This window comes from Pygoscelis adeliae, unplaced genomic scaffold (assembly GCF_000699105.1).
Source record: "Pygoscelis adeliae isolate BGI_AS28 unplaced genomic scaffold, ASM69910v1 Scaffold121, whole genome shotgun sequence".
In the NCBI taxonomy this organism is placed as follows: Eukaryota; Metazoa; Chordata; class Aves; order Sphenisciformes; family Spheniscidae; genus Pygoscelis; species Pygoscelis adeliae.
Window position 1 is genome coordinate 4751790 of NW_008824359.1, and position 19208 is coordinate 4770997.

Genomic DNA, 19208 nt, shown 5'->3' on the forward strand with positions numbered 1-19208 from the left:
TTCCCTCTGCCTTCATTTTTCCTGTTTATTTCCTCTCCCGACAGCCGTTTTAAGTAAATGAAAAGGGCTTAAAGACACGCATTATAATATTCAAACGTCTGAAAATCAGCCCGCTTGTTTTACCACCTAAATATGGGTATAGGTGCCTAATTTGAGGCCACCCACGCTAGAAGAATTTGGCCTTCATCCTTGAGGTAGGGATCATGCAACGCATCTTCTGGACAATTACTCCAATGAAAGATTCTACCCAGCAGAGAGGCTGCTACTGAAACCCTACAGACGAGTGCCAAGGTGCTGGGATTCCCAGGTGGCACCAAGTAGGCAGGAGACTAAAAATGGAAAACCTGCGGTAAACAAAATAAATAGAACCACTGAAAAATAATGAAGAAAAAAAAAAAAAAAAGACAAGTTACAAGTTTAGGGAGGGTAGCAAAATGAGCGGGTTGTTTCTGAAGACCTGAGCTCTCCGAAGTTCTTTACTTTGCCTTAACTCAGTGTCACCTCGCAGGGAAAGCATTGAAAATTAGCTAGGAGAAATGGAGACAGAGACAACCTTGAGTCTCTCAGCTTCCATTTTAAAAAAAAAAGACAGAGTGAAAATTGTTATAGTCACCAAGAAAAACATCACAGTGTAGCGAGTGCACCAGAAACTGAGCTGGCTCCTTGGGTTTGCCAAGAGCCTGAGACAATATTGCTGAAGCGTGAACTGCTCATTCATTTCAGGAGCTGCTAACACCAAGGCCCTTGCTGGCAATGGCCACGGTATTAACCATTTCTCTGCTCCCCAGAGCACGTAAAGAGGAAAAGAATTGTATTTTGGAGACAGCACTAATGCCTTCTCTTATTAAGAGTTCCGTCCTGAAACGTGCTTATTACCCACGTACCCCTGTTTAATGAAGTTAGCAGGAATTAAGGGATGCAAGAATAGCTACTTCACATGAGCACAGTTTTTACTTAGTGGCTGTAAAGTTTTCTGAGCCCCTTAGAAGATGATAAACAACTCTTCTTTCTTAAAGTTAATATTTTTCAAAGACCAAATCCCTGCCCCCAGAAGGGAAAATCCTTATTATAAAGATCATGCATGCATGTGACATTAAGCAAAATCCAAGGTAAGTCATATTCAGGGTTAGAAACCCAAGATGACAACCAATACAGGACCTCAAGAAAAACCAGCCCATCGCTGTGAGTCACTTTCTCATTAACATACAAGCACTAAATCCAGAGGTTCAGCTGGAGCTGCTTCCATTATATGTGTTTTTTTATTTTAGGATTTGTAGGCTTCGAAGAATGAAAATTAAATTGTGTAAAGGAACAGTATTGTCACTGATTAGGGCATGGCTGGCATTCGCAGGGTTGCATTTCTACTTGCCAGCCCTCAGTGAGCTGGGAGAACAGGAATGTTTCTTAAATTCAATATCCGATGAAGGTCCAGGATGGTCTAACACGATGCGGTGATATCTACAGAGCGAGATGAATTAATGAGAAAGTTTGGCTACACTCGAACTAGCAAACAGCCCAGGGTCAGGGCCCATTCTCTGGCTCTAAATCCAGCTGGAATGGTCTGGCCGCAGCTGTAATATTAAATCCTTTTAGCCCCCAGAACTGGGTGGCTGCCTCTGAGCTGCCCACGGGAATGGGTTTGGGACTCTGCTCATTTCCAAACCATGGCTGGGACCTGCTCGGGACCATGCTGGCCAACCCCGCTCAAAACCAACCTCGCTGACAATTTAACAATACCAGTCTTTAACAGCCCAGGCCCTACCACTGTGTAATTTATTGGTAAAGATATTCCTTTCTGGCCATTTTAGTTCAGAGGGATGGGTCTGCAAACTTCTTTTGTTTAGAGGCTGAGCCCAGCGTGTCCCTTATCTATCTCAGCGTGTCCCTATTCAATGACACAGTAAATATAAAGACAGCAAAATCCACCCTGCACGCTGCGGGGACTCCAGCACGTGGGACGGGAGAGTTTGGGCATGGTGGCATGAGGCCAGCATCCCCAACCGACAACTATCTGCAAAGAGTGCGAGCCCGGGGCTGGAAAAGGTAGGTTTGGTGATTTGTCCTGCTATTTAGATCCAGTTTTAATTTTCTCCTTTGTCATACGGGCATTTGTCAAACACAGTTGTGTAGGACAGGCTCTTCTACAGCCAGCACTGAATGTGTTCATGTTAAACTTGCAGGGCAGGTCTTCCAGCATATTAAGACCTTGACCCCGCAAGTCTCTCTCAAAGGTGAAGCAAAAAGCAACAGACTAGCGTTTAGGCAGAAGGGCGAGGAGGTCCAGGAAAAGTGTAAGGGAAGGAGAAGTCTCCCCACCTCCCTTCTCAGTATTCTCAACAAAATTAAATTCAAGCTCAAACCCTGCAATCGCAGAGCAGGTAGAGGTCAGGGTGAGGCAGAGCACAGCAGGGTTAAACCAGGACTGAAGTGTAACAAGGCTGCGATATGGCTATGTTTACGGGACAGTTAAATCATCTCTTAAATCACCTCATCAAAAGCAGACTATCAGATCAGACGTGCCTGTACCTGAACTACTCACCTAGGCTTGCTTTAGAGCCTGTGGAGACAAACAGGCTCTTCCAAGGCACTGCCAGGGACCAGTACAGCTCATCTGCAGACTGGTCAAGTCCTGCAAATGCCAGTTTGTCCCCACTGACTCAAAAGGGAGCTGAGGGTGACTGTCTCGGATACGGATGTCTGCCCCGGGGACATCTGTACCCATACCTCCTTCACCTGCTGGGGAGCAGCCCTCTTGTGACTGCAGGAACAACCCGACCTGTACTCCCTGCTCTGAAACTTGCATGTGCTGAGGACTTGCTGGATCGGTCCCAAAGCTTTATGTAAAACGGCTGTGATGTGTATTTATATGAATCATATACATTAATTACATAATAGACACTCATGCTCCCCATCCCACATGCACTTCGGTTATGCATAAGACACAAAGGCTGAGAGCATTCACTGTGAATCATGCAATAAGACTACGTTCCTCAGGCAAAACTCTCTCTAAAATGACCATGTGCATATATTCCCATGGTTTCCACTACAATATTATTTAATTAAGAATATTAATCTGCTAGGCCACCAACTTTCACTGTCTTCTGGGGAAGTCTGAGCAGACAGATATTTTCATAAAATATGGGGAATCCTGCTCTTTTTATGACTGAGTTGGTGCAATAAGGTAAGTCAATTGCATGGCCTCATGAGCTTACTTTTTATTTATTCTTGAGATGAACGTGGGACTTACGCACCAGAGAGATCAAAAGTTGCATGAGTGATGCCAGATAATCTTTTTTTGCTTTGCTTTTCAGCTATTGCTGTTGAATACTGCCCAAATATGTGTGGCGCATCATTAATGAGTTGTACGACACTGCAAATACAGCACTGATCCCCATTTGGAGAATAAAAGATGAATACTTGAAGTTTGACAGCCGTGGGCACTCATTTGCACGTGCCTGCAGCATGCACGCAAACATTTCAGTTGTGCAAAGAAATCAGTCTAGACACTGACACGACCAGTTCAGCCACATTACACCAGCCTGCCCCAATAACTCCTCAGGGTTGCAGCCTGCTGCCCTTTTCCCCTCTCCCATGGGACGGAGAACTGCATGAACTGCTGTGGCAGTCCCCCATCACCTCCTTTCCTACAGCTCCAAACCTCTTTTGATCCTCAGCCTAATCTGTCATGGAAACACAGGCGTCCTCATCACCGAGAGATGTACCCATCCCAGGATGGGGAGGAACACCATCATTTTGGCCGTGGATGTGTTTCTGGTCATGGGAGTAACCATCAAAAATAGCTCTCGAGGGCTGCCACTGACAATACAACCATGAAACTCCCTTTTGAAGGACACATTGTTTTATTAGATGGTATATTTTCAATGTCTGGGTGAGCACAACTTAAGCAGTGGTCTAGGCAGAGCCATGGAGGCCTGTGGAAAGGCTGGATGATGTGAAATTGTGGCAGGTAGGAAATCCTGTGCCTGTAGGTGTGACATCCAAGGCCTAAGGGGGAAGTTTTACCCATTTTTCCTCCTGCATGATGTTAAGCAACAGGCAGTAAATATGGCATTCATTAAAATTACCTTGTATACTTTTAACAGCCTTGATAATCAGATTTCTGCCACTGTATCGGAAAGCAAAGTTTGTTTTTATTCAAGGCCTTGTAAAACTCTAATTTCTCCCTCATGCACTGGAGATGCCTGAAGTTTTCTAACGTTTTTAGTGTTTCTTAGAAGTCATTTTTTTCCCCCCATCAAAGCTCTGTTCTCCTCTGAAAGATGTATCAAGTAACTGAGTGAAGATTCACGTTTCTCTGTGTGCGAGGGATAAACTGGTTGCTGTATAGGTCAGCTTTAAACTTGCATTTCTCTCTCTACTTTATACACAAAAGGGGTCAGATCCTGCCCTCCCTCCCTGTGGCACTGCTAGGTAGAAACCCCTGAGAGAAACCGCAGCGTTCGCAGCTGGGGCTGCAACCTGCCTCCTTGCAGCCTGAGCATCAGAGCTGGTCCTCCACCCAGGAACGTCGCTCTGTATTTCTGAACGTCAGCAAACACTGCAGACAACCTCCGGCACTTGTGGAAGATCAAAGTCCCCTTTTTCAATCTTGAATCTAACTGGAAGCAAGATCCTCACACAGGGAAAAGGTAAGAGCATTGTGGAGGCGCCGGTCAAGTCCCCAAAAGATGAAGGGCAAGAAGCGTGAAGGCAACTGACTGTAGAGTACAGCAGAAAAGTTCAGTCCTCGGCCACATAATATACACAGCCAGGCTTTTTAGTCGTTCTGCCTGTGCCCACATGCCAGGCACTCATGTCTGAATACACACAGACAAGCAAAGGGCTGCAGGGCAAGTATGCAGCGGTACAGCTGCCCTGTGTCCCAGCCCAGCCTCTCCTGGAGGTATTGCTGGGGGCACAATTGCAAAAAATAACCCATTTGACAACACAGACCATCAGGAGGCTCTGACTCAAAGGGAACCTGTTTCAGGCCAAACAAAGCACTTCCTCAGCATCAAGCCCATCAAGTTTTTTGAACGAAGTCAGCGCATTGCATGGAGAGCCCGCAAGAACCTGCTCCGCTACCCTCCAACCCTCGGCCCACATGGAGATGTTTGGCATCTCTGAGAAGGCAGGGCGCACTAGGACCGCAGAGTTTTTTGCAGCTGTTTGTTTGAGAAACAAAGCTTCCCCCCTCCAAGATGAAAGAAATCAAGGAGTCTACACTAATCAAATCCTACATGCCTGCTGGCTGAAGTTCAGCTTGTCAGTGATGCAGCTCAGTGGAGTGATCAACATTTTCAGCGCTATGAGCTTGGTGGAAGGGGAAAATACGACAGCAAGAAATTCACCTGGCTGCGAGTCAAACAGGTGTATGGCAGCAGCATCCAAGATTATAATAATATCTTGCAAACATGCAAAAAATAGATGTAATAAGACTGATTCTTTGGTTTTCATTAATGAATCATAAAGGCTTTCTTTACATTACACATGCTTTTTTGGCATACGCTGCTAATATTTCCACACTTGCAAGGTTGGAGTTTTAGTACTGAGCCTCCCTCCCCTAAGGTTCCTCATTTTTGGCAAGATATACAAGGTGACTGTGTGCCATGACAGGCTCTATCTTACTTTGGGGCAATCAGATTACTTCACACAGATGGTTTTATCACTGAGACCATTAGAGATGAATTGCACAGTATGTAAATGCACATTTGTTTGATAAAAAAAAAAGTCTCAGTTCCTTGCTGCTGTCTTGTCTATGTTCCTAAACGTATTTCCTCTCTCCCGCACCATTCCAAAGCACAATTTGTCCAATCTTTACCCTACAGTGACTCAGCTAGTTTCTGATAGGCATCTTAAGTACACATTAACTAAGGAAATAGGCTTTCTTGAGCTACTGGATTGAAATGCGGGAGAATGAACCTTAGCCTTAACTACTGAAGTGATAAAGGCATCTATCTGTCAGGATGCCTAACAGCACACACACCACAAAAATAAAGCACCAAAAAATAGAGAATATCACAATTACTTTAAAACATGCAAGTAAACATCCTCTTGGGGCCGGGGGGGGGGAGAGAGGGGGGGGGGGGGGGAAGAGAGAATTTGTTCATGGAATCAGATTCACAATTAAAAAATAGTCTGATCTGAAATGGACCTAGAGACATTCAAATGATACATGCTCAGAGCAACACAGCAGCTCTTCCACTTCGGGAAAAAAGGGACTTTGACCCCCGCCCGCCGTGCAGTAACCCTGTTATCACCGACTGAGCTTTGCTCTTCTTATTAAGGTTTGTCTGAGGCCACGGAGGCAGCCTCTGCCAGTCCTGTTCCTATCCGCATAACTGTTTTAGGCAAAACACGGTCTTTACCTGAGAGGCGTCTGGGCACATCGGTGATGGCTGGAAGTCCCGTGCCTCGAGTGGAGGACAGGGGAGTTGTGGAGTGAATGGACGGTGAAGTCATCTGGCTCAAGTAGGATGGGTAAGACTGGTCATAGGACCATGGCGGGGACGACTGCGCCTGCCTGGGGTCTAGGGGGGGAAAAAAAAAAAAAAGAATTTTTTTTAAAAAGGAAGAAAAATTGTAGGGCATCAACAGCCTAATTGAAAGAGGTGGGATTACTGAATATACACACGAGTGCTATAAGGAATGAGAATGCAATGAAACATGACCTGCTCCTCTAGGACTCAACCCCTTCAAGTCTCACTCTGTGCTTTTCCCTCCCTGTAACAATTTTTTGGGGAAATGAACAGAGCAGTGAGCAGAGTTTTAAAAGACCTAGCAGCTGTGCTGCAAATTCCTAACGTCTCTCATCCAGGTCTAACAGCATGTTATACCAGGACTTACCAGTCCTCGTGGATTCAGACAGATAAGCAGACCGTAAGTACGAGACCCAGGTCTGAGCTTAGGAAGTGGACTCAGAGGTGGGGAGACTCTACAGTCAGCACTTGGCACGCCTGTCAAGTTGTTATCCAGTTCAAACATTACACAGTAGTGTTTTCAGTGCTGAAAATACTATCCAAGAAGGAAAATGTCATTAATCTTATCAGCATCCGTCCAAAAATGTCACATTTGGATGCTGGCCCGATTACCCACAGTCACCTCAATTACAACAATATGAAATCAAATGGTTTGGAATAACTATCGGAAGCTAGCGATGCCTTTTGATGTATTTGCTACAGCTCACTATGGAGGAAATGATTTTAAGGATAAATACAGTTTATTTTTTGCTGAAGAACTGGTGGATTGGACTGAGTGAGAGAGAGGGAGACCTAGTTTTACTCACTGGTATTTGGATTTATAAACCATTTGCTCTCTGTTAACATCTGGTGATAAAGATACCACTGAATGCTTCATAAATTATTATTTTTATTTCTTTACATTGATAAAAACAAAGCACTTTCAACCCCAAAGTTTGTTTTGGGCTCTGCACGATAAACAGAAAACTGTCTCTGAACTGGCTCATCAAAATTGTAGTACATCCCTCCAAATCCTCTCCAATATTTTCAGTGAAGCACATCGGGTCCACTCAGTTTGGAGAACCTGCTATATCAGAGCACTGCGCTAAGGCCCTACTTTCTAGACAGCAATGTGATAGCCACATGGCATAAACAAAGGCACTTTTTCAGGAAATTCAGCTTTTATTTTTCTTTTTTTAACTCCTTTCCCTGCTCTTCTACACAAGAAAACCTTGTAGTTTCAGCTATTCCTTGTTTATTTTTTCTGTTCAGACATGATTTGTTTGAAGAGATATCTGGAAAGCAGATACTTCCTTGAAGCAGAAAAACTATATAGATATATTAAAAAAACCCCAACTTTCCAATTTAATTTTAAGAGGATTTTCCTAGAGTTTGCCATTTATATTAAAGCTGAGTAATATAAATGGTTAACATAAACTCCTCAGAAATCTGAAGGACACTTGATCATTAAATGTAATGAACTTCTTTGTTTTAACAATTTCAAGGCTAGGGTTGTATAGATTGGCGCAGGTTCAGATCTGACTGACTGCTCGTTGTTCTATCTGATATCGACATATTTCTCTGCCTCATTCCACTACTATAATTCACCATTCAGTCAATGGTAAATGATCTTCAACTGGGAACGGAAAACCTAGGCTTGCTGGGAAAACAATCTCAGAATTAATGATGTGTCAGGAGCACAATCTCAAATCTGAGCTCCTTCAAACTCCAAGAGCTTTTCAATCTCTGCTTCCGAATCCAAAACAGGGTCCCTTAAAGTTTTGGTTTTAGGTCAGCTCCAATGCTGGAAGGAAATTATATAGCAGGTAAAGGCTAGGAAAAAAATCACAACAGAGTATGTTTTCACAGGGTTTTGGACTAAGATGGTGAAAACCTTGGGAAAAGAGCTGCCTTCTGGAGGTTCATGCCACTTCTTATAGTGCAATCCTCATGGCATGAGATCTTGAGCATCTCTGGCACCCTCACCACTTTGAACACCCATGCTAGACTTGGTTTTACACCTAACATCCTTAATCCAACAAGTGTGAATGCCTATGTGGGCACAAGAAGGACAAATGGCAAAAAGTGGTCTTTCAAAGGCTCATGTGGCCTTTCAAAACAGTAACTCATACTGCGCTGTCAGAGGCAGGATATGGGGCTGGATGCACCATCAGTTGACCCAAAAGCATATCATAAATTCTTACGACAACTAGCTTAAATTTATACATGGCTTCTATAGCTCATCCCAACCTCAGCGCCACATTACGGCATTTCTTTTTTATATATATATTTGATTTCAGCTCTTCATGAGTCCAGTACTGTAAGATTTTAAACTGCAAAGTACTTTAGAGAAAGAGAAAAGAGAGGATGGACTGTTAGCGAAGACATGACTGAGGTCATGACAGAAGCAGGGTGGGGAATTTTGCCTTGGGGCTGACGGGCTTCAAGCGTTATCTTTGGCCCGTTAGGAAACTGGAAACTGAAGATAAGAAGTTTCATCAGATCCTGAAGTGAATACCCTAAAATCCTATCAGTACTTAAAGGGGGCTTACAGAAAAGATGGCAGCAAACTTTTTAGCAGGGCCTGTGGCGACAGGACAAGGGGGAATGGCTTTAAACTAAAGGGGGGTAGACTAAGACTAATCTACGGAAGAAATTTTTTACGCTGAGGGTGGTGAAACACTGGCACAGGTTGCCCAGAGAGGTGGTGGATGCCCCATCCCTGGAAACATTCGAAGTCAGGTTGGACGGGGCTCTGAGCAACCTGCTCTAGTTGAAGATGTCCCTGCCCATGGCAGAGGGGTTGGACTAGATGACCTTTAGAGGTCCCTTCCAACCCAAACTATTCTACGATTCTATTCTATGATTCTATGAAAACCAGCCTCCGCTCACTGATAGCAGCCAAGGTTTGCATGGACATGTGAGGAGAGAGCAGCGAAACGTCCTTGCCTTGCCAAGTCACAGGTGATCTGCTAGCCCCCAGGGTAAACATTACTGCTTAGCGGCATTGCACAATCCCCAGGGTAAAACATCGCGAGGCAGAGTCCAAAGCCACCCCGTCTACTCCTCGAAGGCAGACGTACAGCTGGGTCTCATGCAGCACCCTTTGGTCCCACCAGCAGATGTTCCCTGCAACAGGGCTGGAGCCAAGACTTCAGCCACTGAGGTGCAACCAGCCCGTCTCTTCTGGTTCCACACGCCACCAAACCAAATCTCCTGGGGGAAGGAGGGTGCCAGGGGTGTCATGGGGAGGTGCCTGACAGTGCTTCTGGGGCAGATCCAAGCAGATGCTTGTTGGGGAAACACAACGATGTCCTTAGGAGGGTCACCTCCTCCTCACTTGGGCACAGAAGGGGTGGAGTGGCTATTTAGCCGTACCAGCAGGGATGAAGCTACGAGTGGATTTGTGAGAGGTATTCCTTGGTCTGCTATGCCAAAAACCAGCTTCCCTGTTCGCTCTGGCTGGAGGGCTCACACGTGTCTGCCAGGTCCCTGAGGGCCAGGGGCTTTACACCAAAGCATCACATGCTCTGGCAGGCACAGCACCTCTTCCCAATCATGAAAAGCCCAGAACAGATGAGAAACCCGAGAGCTCTGAGGCAGAGCAAACGTGGATTCCTCCCTAAAGGAATCGCTCGAAAACAAGGGAAAACGCTACTACAAAAATACACTGAACAGCTCCGGGAAAGCGTCCCACCTTCCCGTATAGCAACCATGGGGAAGGTCTAGTACAATGACAGCAAAGGAGGCAAAGGGCCACTTTGAGTTGGCATTTGCACTTGAAAGTTTTGGAGTGATTACTAAGAGCAGTACTCTTTTTGTAAACATTTCTGTTACACCTGCGTGGGTGTGAAGAAAAGTGCGTCTTTCAGCATTTTCGTTCACAACAGGGCATATCGTGCGTATACTAAGAAAGCCTGGCCACAGTTCAGCTGAAACAAGTCAGCGGGGCGAGGTCTAAACTAATGCACAAACAGCTCCGTCCCGTTTGCACTGCCAGGTAAACCTCGCCAAAGCAGGAAATATTGAGTATTGCAAATTATTTTGTGTCTAGGTTTTACTGCCACATTTACAGTCAGTGGGAGGTATACATCGTTCTTGACTCTTGTGGTCTGTGATTGACTGCAACAATGGACAACGGACATTGATGCTTAATGGACAGTAAGTGGTTTTAAAAATCAGTCTAAGATTGGATGCACAGTATAAAACTAAAAAAAAAAAAAGAAAGAATGAAAAAAACCCCCAGTGACCCATTCTCCCACCGATGACATTGGCTCTCCAGCAATGTGACTTCTCTTCCTTCAGTGGAAATGTTCTGAAGCGTTAATGGAGAGAAGAAAAAACCCATAAATATCCCTGAAGAACGAGTTTTTCCACTGCTTTGGCACTGGATTATGAAGCACACAGATTTACTACAGAAAAAAAATCAATTTCCCATTTCCCAAGCTGAGTTACATGATCTGAGCATGATCACAGGCTCGCAGCTCCTCCGCGTACCGTCTATAACACCCCAACGTCACATGCATGCATGCACTTCACAAAACCACTCTCATTTAAATCCAGCCATCAGCTCTAGCACTGGCTGCTGCTGACTGTATTAGTGCTACTGCTGACACTAAAAAACAAGCTGTTTGGAGTTATCTTTGGAAAACACTTAAAGCAAATATCCTCACTTCTGATCTTAACGAAGCCAAGATGACTTTCTGCATGAGTAACCCAACTATTGTTGTAACACCGCCCCCCCAGCAAAACAACAACAACAAAAATGCAACTTCCTTCTCTTCTCTGACTATTTCTTAGGCATCTTTAAAAGCCCAGGGCTTGATCTGGATTGCCCAGTTCAATCAATGAAGCCAAATCCAATGGAGTTACACCCCAATGTACAGAAGCGTAATTGAGACCAGATTTTGGCCTGAAGAACCTCTAAAACCGTTTCTCCTCCCAGCCCCCCAAGAGTCACATTTCTAAAAGAAAAAAAAATAAACTGAACAAGTCATGCCAATAGGGCAACTAAATTGTAAAGGGGGGGAAAATAAAGTTAAAAGAATACTTTAATAGGAGGGACACAAGCTTTACCAAATGGAGGTTCACAATGGCAACTCCAGTCGCCTGAAGGATGCAATCAATTTGCATAAAATACAGCAGACTGCAGCCACCCTTGCGTTCATGGCAGCAGAAATCCCAGCTCCACTACCTCATCTGCTGAGTCTTGTAGCTTTTATTCCATGTTGCAGTGAGCTGAAGGCATAATTCACCCTATAAGCCTATTACTTGGGCTATTTCTAAATTATCTGTTCCAGGCAACCACATACTTTGCCTGATGTGGTCTCAGATTGATGCGCACCAGCTACAAACTGGTGTGTGCTTCGGAGTGCTGCTGGTCCCGGGTAGAACACAGCCAACCGCTGGCAGGGCACTTGCATAGTGCCGGTCTAATAACAGCTACACAGCTTCTGTTTCAAACCTGTCCTGCAGCTGATGGTCTCGGAGAACAGACACTGGTCTTTGAGGCAGATGCTGCACAGCTTCATATCCAGAGCCCAGGACAACACTGTGATGAGCACAGCTTTCTGCCTTCTCCTTGACTCTGCAAAAGGGCAGCGTCCAGCCCATTGCCTGCAGGTCCTGAATGGGGGAATTAAGGACCGCCCAGCTGGTACCATCCTCATCCTCCATCTGAGAGTTGAAGGTGCTTTCTGCCCAGGGTCTTCCCAGCAGACTCAGTTTACACTGTCCCCTGAAACCAGTCCCTGCCTGCCAGTGGAGGTGGGTCCCCCCACTAAATTCCAGGTAAGCCAGCTCTGAAGCCTTTAAATCTGCTTCCTACAACCCTAAAAATGATGAGAAACCGAAGCATAACGTTGCTGAAGTGCAGGGTTGGGGGGAAGAGGAAAAGGGAAAAAAAAAAGATTTCACGGGACCTGCTTTTGAGTGCTGTTATTTCAGCGATGAAAGTCACAGGTTGCCTATAGATCAGACGGTGCCACAGTGGTGATGGAGCATGAAACCTCACTTAACTCCCACTTCTCAGCCCCTGCAGCCCAGCCACCGGGGTCCTCGCGCCGACCACATTCCTGCCATTACACCCATGGCTTTTCCCAGCCGATAGAAGCTAGTCCTCACCGGTTGCATTTTAGAAAAACAACAGCTTTCCTCCTTTCATACTGCACCACTGATGCAACAGCTCGATGTCTGAACAGGAACGTAATCGGATACGTGAGCAAGTTGTGCGAGTGCCGTTAGGGAAAGGGGAAAAAAATAAAAAAGCAAATATACCAGTATCCAAATGTGAACAGACAGGATTCCTGATTTACGGGCAGCAAGCAGGGTTCAAATTGAATCTGCATTGCCTCAGCAAAGGCATCTGCTTATTGGACAATTTGTTTTTTAATGACCCTTCGATGTTGCTTTTGCAGAATCCTAGTTAAAATGCCATGTTGAATGAGGGCAACTCTATGCCTTGTACTGCCACAGCCTGGCCCTCTGGTAGGTTTAGGACTGTGCCGTGATTTGTAAAACCTGTACTCTGATACTCTAGGAAAATAAACACAACCCAGACAGAGAAAAGAAATATAAGAGCGAACCCCAAAGTGCTGAGTTCTTTCAGACTCAGGTGTGGGCCAGCTTTAAATATTATTTCTGTTTAATCATGCAATAGCTATGCAAGACCTCAAGTGGAATGAAACAAAAACAGTTTATGTGCTTACTAGCAATAATATGGATTTTGTCATAGGAAACCAGTATTTACTGTTAAAGTTATTAGGAATTAATTATTTTCCCTAAATTACTAGGTAAAAAGATTAAGAAACAAAGGTATTTCTAAAGGAATGATTGGTTAATGCTTGGTTAATTCCAATAAAGGTAATGAAAAAATCCTTGTTTTTTGGACAAGGATCTATTCTCCTTTTAATACATACCCAAGCCGTACCAGCCCAGTGACCATGTTAAGAAGCCAGTGGGTAATTCCCACTGAATATTGCACCACAACAAGGAAACTGGTGGAGGTGGACAGCCCAAACAGCTCGCTCCCTACTACCACACCAAACAGGCGGACGTTTAGCAATTTCCCATGGTCACCTAACACCCGATCAAAGAGGTGCCTCGTCTGCGGCATCAACTTTGTCTCTCATTGGCACGGTTTGTGTGGCAACAAGCATCCATTCATCCCAGAAGAACTCTGGGATGTCTGCAAAAAGCATCCCAGCACTTTGGTGGAAGATCAAAGCACGTAGAGCTTTACAGATTACAATCAATGTCCTGAAGAGCACCAAAGCGCCTTGTGGGGAAGCCAGTGCAATTCACGGAGCTCGCACCGATGTAACATGCTCACGCTAATCGCCTTATTAAATGGGAGGGCTACCAGTAAGCTAACGAGTAGCCTTTGAGGGCTGTGTGTTTGACTTTTCTAAATTGAGGAGGAGACAAGGGTGGGGAATAACATGGCAAATACTGTATTGGACCACAATACAGCCCCGTATTCACTGCAAACTTTAATAAGCAGCCGAGTCCTCACTGCTTTGGGGGAAATGAGAGCAATTTGGGATTCTAAAGCATCCCACGACCATGAGTTTATCCAGCAAGAAAAGTGCATAATCCACAATAGATGGGAAAGTCAGCCTGCCTCCCTTGGATCAGCTCACCTCCCTCTGCCCTACCAGCACCACATCTTGCCTCTCTCGATGAAGTCTCAGCCGGTACTTTGAACTGCTAACTCTTAAATTTGCAGAGAAGACAGAGAATGCCACACAGCTCTGTTTCCAGTCAGGCTTATTTAAAGCTCATCTGAAGTTTTCACCTACCGGATCTGTAAATGCTGCTGCCGATTCATAACGAGGCAGAGAAGTGCTCTATTAATCAAACCCAGCAGAACATTTTCTACAGGAGGCATTTATGTGAATGAGAGCAACATATGAGGTTACACTGAGCTAGGAAGAAAATTACAAGGGGATCTCAGTTCTCGTGCTTCAGGGCATAAGCTGATCACCAGATGGGGTCAGGAACAATTTCACCCTCCTTCGTTCCTAGATATAGTGTTGCACAATAGGTAAACTATGGAGGCACAAGGAAGAAGGCAAAAAGCTGATTATAGCCCCAGTTTTTCCCCCTGCTTTCTTGGGAACTACGTCCCCAAACACTGCCAGACAGAAGACAGTAGGTTAGAAAAAATACCGGGCTTCATTTTGGCAGTTCTGACCCAAAAAATGATATGCACAAGAGCCCTGACTTGACATGTCCAACTAACAAAACACTAAGCCCAGCCAGAAAATCTGCTCTGGGAAGCTGGTGGGCAGCAGGCACCTTGTAATGAGTACTATCGACATATTTAATATATTATAAATATTTTACGCTAGTTAAAGCTAGACTTCTAGATCTGGGAGAACTTTGCCACAGCTCATGGGAACAATATTTTTTTTTCAATTCTCTGACTGCTTCGGGTTCAAATTAACCCACTTAACTTCTCTTTCTTACTGCAAATTAATAAACCAGTGGAACTTAAAAAACAAGAAAAGAAAGAAGAAGAAAGCCACAACACTTTGTTAAAACCGCTAAGTTTCAGCTGGTATCATGTCAAAACCACTTGAAACATGAAACCAGAGATCTTCCTAGGTTGACTCAAAGACTATGTCTATACTAGGAGTGCTTTACCAGTGAAGGAATACTGGTATATAAGATTGGCAAAGGTCTCCTGGTATAGATGCAACAGTAGCAGCAAAACTGAGTTTTAAACTGGTCTAGTAAATTGAGCCAGGAGTTTTGTTGATGGACTTGCATCTAGCTGAAGTTCTCCAACAGTTCTAGCAAGTGAATTGGTCAGGGGCAACACCTCTTCACATCCTGGATAGACACAAATATGTCAGCGCAAGTTTTGAGTGTAGAAATGGCCAAAATTAGGTAGAGGTTGTTTTGACACTCTTTTGAAAAAATTAGCCAGCTCTGAATTTAGAAAAATTACAAAATCGGTTTATTTTGTAGGCTTCACAGTTTTGTAGCAAACTTCTGGCATAGCTGCAGTTAAACGTCTTATTTCGGTCTTATAATCTGTGACACATGGTACTTTACGATTTCTCTCAGCACAATGAAATCTGTCTCTCAGCGTGCAATCATAAATGTTGCATACAACCCTCACAAGCAACCTTCGGAGATTTCTCCATAACCCAGATTGTTTATTGTAACAGTGGTCAGCGCTGGTGCTAGAAGGAAACCGCCACGTGAGAAAATTGTATTATTATTCTGATAGAAAGACCATTAAATGCTGGCCACTTCCCTCAACACCAGTGCAAAATAAAAATGCTGAATAAAAATGTTCATTCTAATATGTACTATTGCACACACGGAGGACAAGGCAGAGCAACGTGGCAGTTAGCATTTCAGCAGATTCCTACTCAATTTACCCAGATTGACTATTTTGGACTATTTTGGGTTTACGGAAAAAAGGTATTTTAAAAAAAGAAAGACATTTTCAGCTACAAACACTATAGAAGAATCCACTTCCCACCTAGCTTTGCTTGGAACACATCTCTCACTCTGTAACAGCCTCTTTTACTGCAGTTGAGACACAAATATCCATAAGCAATTACTACCGTTGCCTGTGCAAGTCAAACCTATGGTTCTGTCTCTTACCTGTAATCTGACTCTGTCCTTGTGGATTAAAAGGACTTGGTGCAGAGTTCAGAGAGGGCCGTGGGCTCTGGGTCGGGACCCCTACTCTCATACTGGGATGAGGAATGCGCCCTAAATCACTGAGGCGTTCAGAGAACAAACTAGGTTTAGAGTCATCAAGCTTCTGTCTGTGCCCTGGAAACAGCAAATCATAAAATAAAAGCGTTAATAACAAGATTTAGTAATTTAACACACCCCAAAAAAACCCCAAAATGGCCTCTAAGGACCTGTTATTAGATTTAATGGACTTACAGGTATCTCAGCTACCCCCGATAACACAGCAAGATCGGTGGGGTGATTTGTGTTTTGGGCATGGTTGTGCTGGTGAAAGCCTTATCGAGTACAACTGTGCCCATACAGATGTGTAACACGTTGCAATTTGGATCAAAATAAGCACTTATGAGGACACCCACACAAGGTCTTTTTTGTCTTTTTTTTTTTTTTTTTTTGCTGCTTTAACCTTACTAAGTAGTTAAAGGGGCAAACTTTCTTGTCCAAAAGCAAGCCTCATATGTAAGTACAAGTTATAAAGTTGGACAGTTATTCCATGCCTGGTTTACATGTTGTGGATTTTTGCTAAGAAAATGCAAGCTTTTCTTCTCCCCTTATTTTTTTCTTTAACTGTGTCACAGTTAGTCATTAGCTTTCATTCCTCTGGGAGATTTTCCTAAAAGTAAATAGTCAATGTCATTTGAGACGGCCAGTATCGCAAGGAAAACCTTCAAAGCTGCTGGCCAAGACTGGGTCCTACACTCCCTTGCATGGTCACCCTTCCTCAGTGCTCCTACTTCTCTCCCCAAAAACAGGCTAACTGCCCTCTTGCCATATGGCCACAATGGGAAAAGTCATTTAGGGGTGCTCGGTTGTCAAAATGTAAAGGGGAAAAATGGCAAAAGCAACAGGATGCCCCAACGGGTACTGCTCATATTGTCATTGAGATGTTTCAAGAGTAAAGGCTTTCCTTCTCTAATTGTTGTATTTTTGCTCCTAGGTTTAATTTCTTTCCAAAGTAGTTATAGGATGCTCCTCGCTCAATGGCGCCTTTGAATGTGAGGCGCAGAAGGTGTTATTTCTATCATTCAACATATGGAGAAACAGGCATGCAGAGAGATTAAGGTCAGGACTAATTTTACTTAACTTTAGCCATTCATAAATCAGGCACCTAGTCTAAACTCTTCTAATGTAGACTTCCTCTACAGTTAATGGAAAGAAATAGCTACTTCCAGAGGGCAATTAATCTCATTTGTCTCTAACACCAATCTTAAAACAGGATGATTCACCTTCTGAATTTGCTTTCTCTTCCTTCTCTGGTCAGAAAGGGAGCACACATGACTAGTTTAATTAGACACCCTCACCATTAGTCAACATTAAATGGAATGAATCTTACCCTAAGTTACTGACCAAGGTCACACAAAAAGCCTCTGGGCAGAGCTGGAACGGGGGCCCAGACCCCCCTGATTGCAACCCAGAACCACGTCTGCCTCCATCCCTGTAAGCAGTGCCGCGGCACAGGCACAAGAAATAACTGGGTAGGATATTTTTATGTTTTTAACAACAAGAAGGGTCCCTGGTAGGGTTTGGGCTTGAACCCTTCCAGATGATCCCCAGCAGCTTGAGATAATTCGCATTGTCTCTCAGCAGTGTGAACGCAGCCATCTGTCTGGAGGCTACGGGAGTTCAGCTTTGCAGACACAGTCAGATTGTCCCTTCGGTCTTAGGGCTATAGAACCAATTCTGGCACTGCTTAATTTATTTTAAAAGCATAAATGAGGCCACTGAATCTTGAGACTGAACTATCAGACTACCACTCTGAAAAAAAATGCCTTTTAATGGTACCTCTAACCACAGTACTGAAGTACCCAGGTTCACATCATCTAACTGGGACCATGGTGCCTACATGACATCGCTAGCCAAAGCGATGTCAGTACTAGACAGCTAAATCCAAACTAGATTCAGAGACATCATGGTTCTAGATAGAGAAGTGAAGGATTCAGGTTGGGAGAGGAGAAACTGGATGGAATTTAATTTTGCAGAAACTTCTCTAGCAATTTAAAAAAATTAATTAGCTGACCCATTATTTTGCACTTTGAAGTGTGATTTTCCTCCCCCAGGATGACTGAGTCTAAAAGCAGGGGGTAGGCGGGAGCTTTCTCCTTAAGGAGAAGGTGCTGCTCTATATTAGAGCTGAGATGGGTGGCTACTCCTCTCTTCAGGAGGTATCAATCACTTTAAATGGGGAACTATTTTTGGTGGGCTTGTAACAACTCTGCAATGGCAGCTTAATTAACAGGATAACATCTAACCTGGTAGTCTTTAGCATTATCTTTTCAATCTATTTAAATCACAACTTGTACAAGCTGGGTGCTGCTAAATCTGAAGAAACGACTTTCACACGCACATGCAGTCAGTATTCTCTTGGGATTTCTCCTTCTCCATCTTCTTTTCCTCCACAATTTTTATGCATTTGCTTTTCCCTTTGCCAGTCGTATCTTCCACTCTGTTTTTTAAAGGCATCTCCTTCCCCTCCCCTTTCCTCTTCTACTCGTCCTAATCACATTTCGGCAAATTCAAGAGGGCTCAAAATAAAGCAAACATGATTAGCCTATCTCTGGCCTCACACACCAGGGCTGACTTTATCAGGAATGAATCCACCCCCAAAGTGAATTTTATTTTGAGTTTTTGTAGAAAAATCCTGTGCTATGTTCACACAGTGCCCTTTTTGCTAAAGAATCACTAACAAACTGGTGCACAAGCTATTTTAACTATCTTCAGATAACTCAGTGAACACTTGCTATATAGGTCACCACTCCTGCACCAACCTGTGCCCGATAACCCCCAGCTTTGTTTTCATCACGCTCTGTTTGCCCGTGCATAGCTTTGCTAGAGAAGAGTCTATATTTAATTATGTGTATTATTATTATAATGAACTAGGTCACACACAGCAAGACAAACTCCAGCAGGATAGCAGTGCACTTCAGTGTAGGTAGGGGGAAAATAAGAAGAAAAAAAGGAAATAAAGAGGAAAAAAAGAGGGGAAAAAAAAGAAATAAGAAGAAAGATTCCCACATCTGGTTGAATTGAAATGATCTA

General features: G+C 44.0%; 1 protein-coding gene across 1 annotated transcript in view; it reads right to left on the minus strand.

Moving 5' to 3' along the window:
- The window catches only part of RUNX2 (runt-related transcription factor 2), an 81658-nt gene that overhangs the window by 19179 nt on the left and 43271 nt on the right, over nt 1-19208 (minus strand). Inside the window, exons 4-5 of the mRNA XM_009319741.1 lie at nt 16080-16253; nt 6369-6530 (exon numbers count right to left, since the gene is read on the minus strand). Of these exons, the coding sequence (XP_009318016.1) occupies nt 6369-6530; nt 16080-16253 (336 nt within the window). The remainder of the gene's footprint in view (nt 1-6368; nt 6531-16079; nt 16254-19208) is intronic.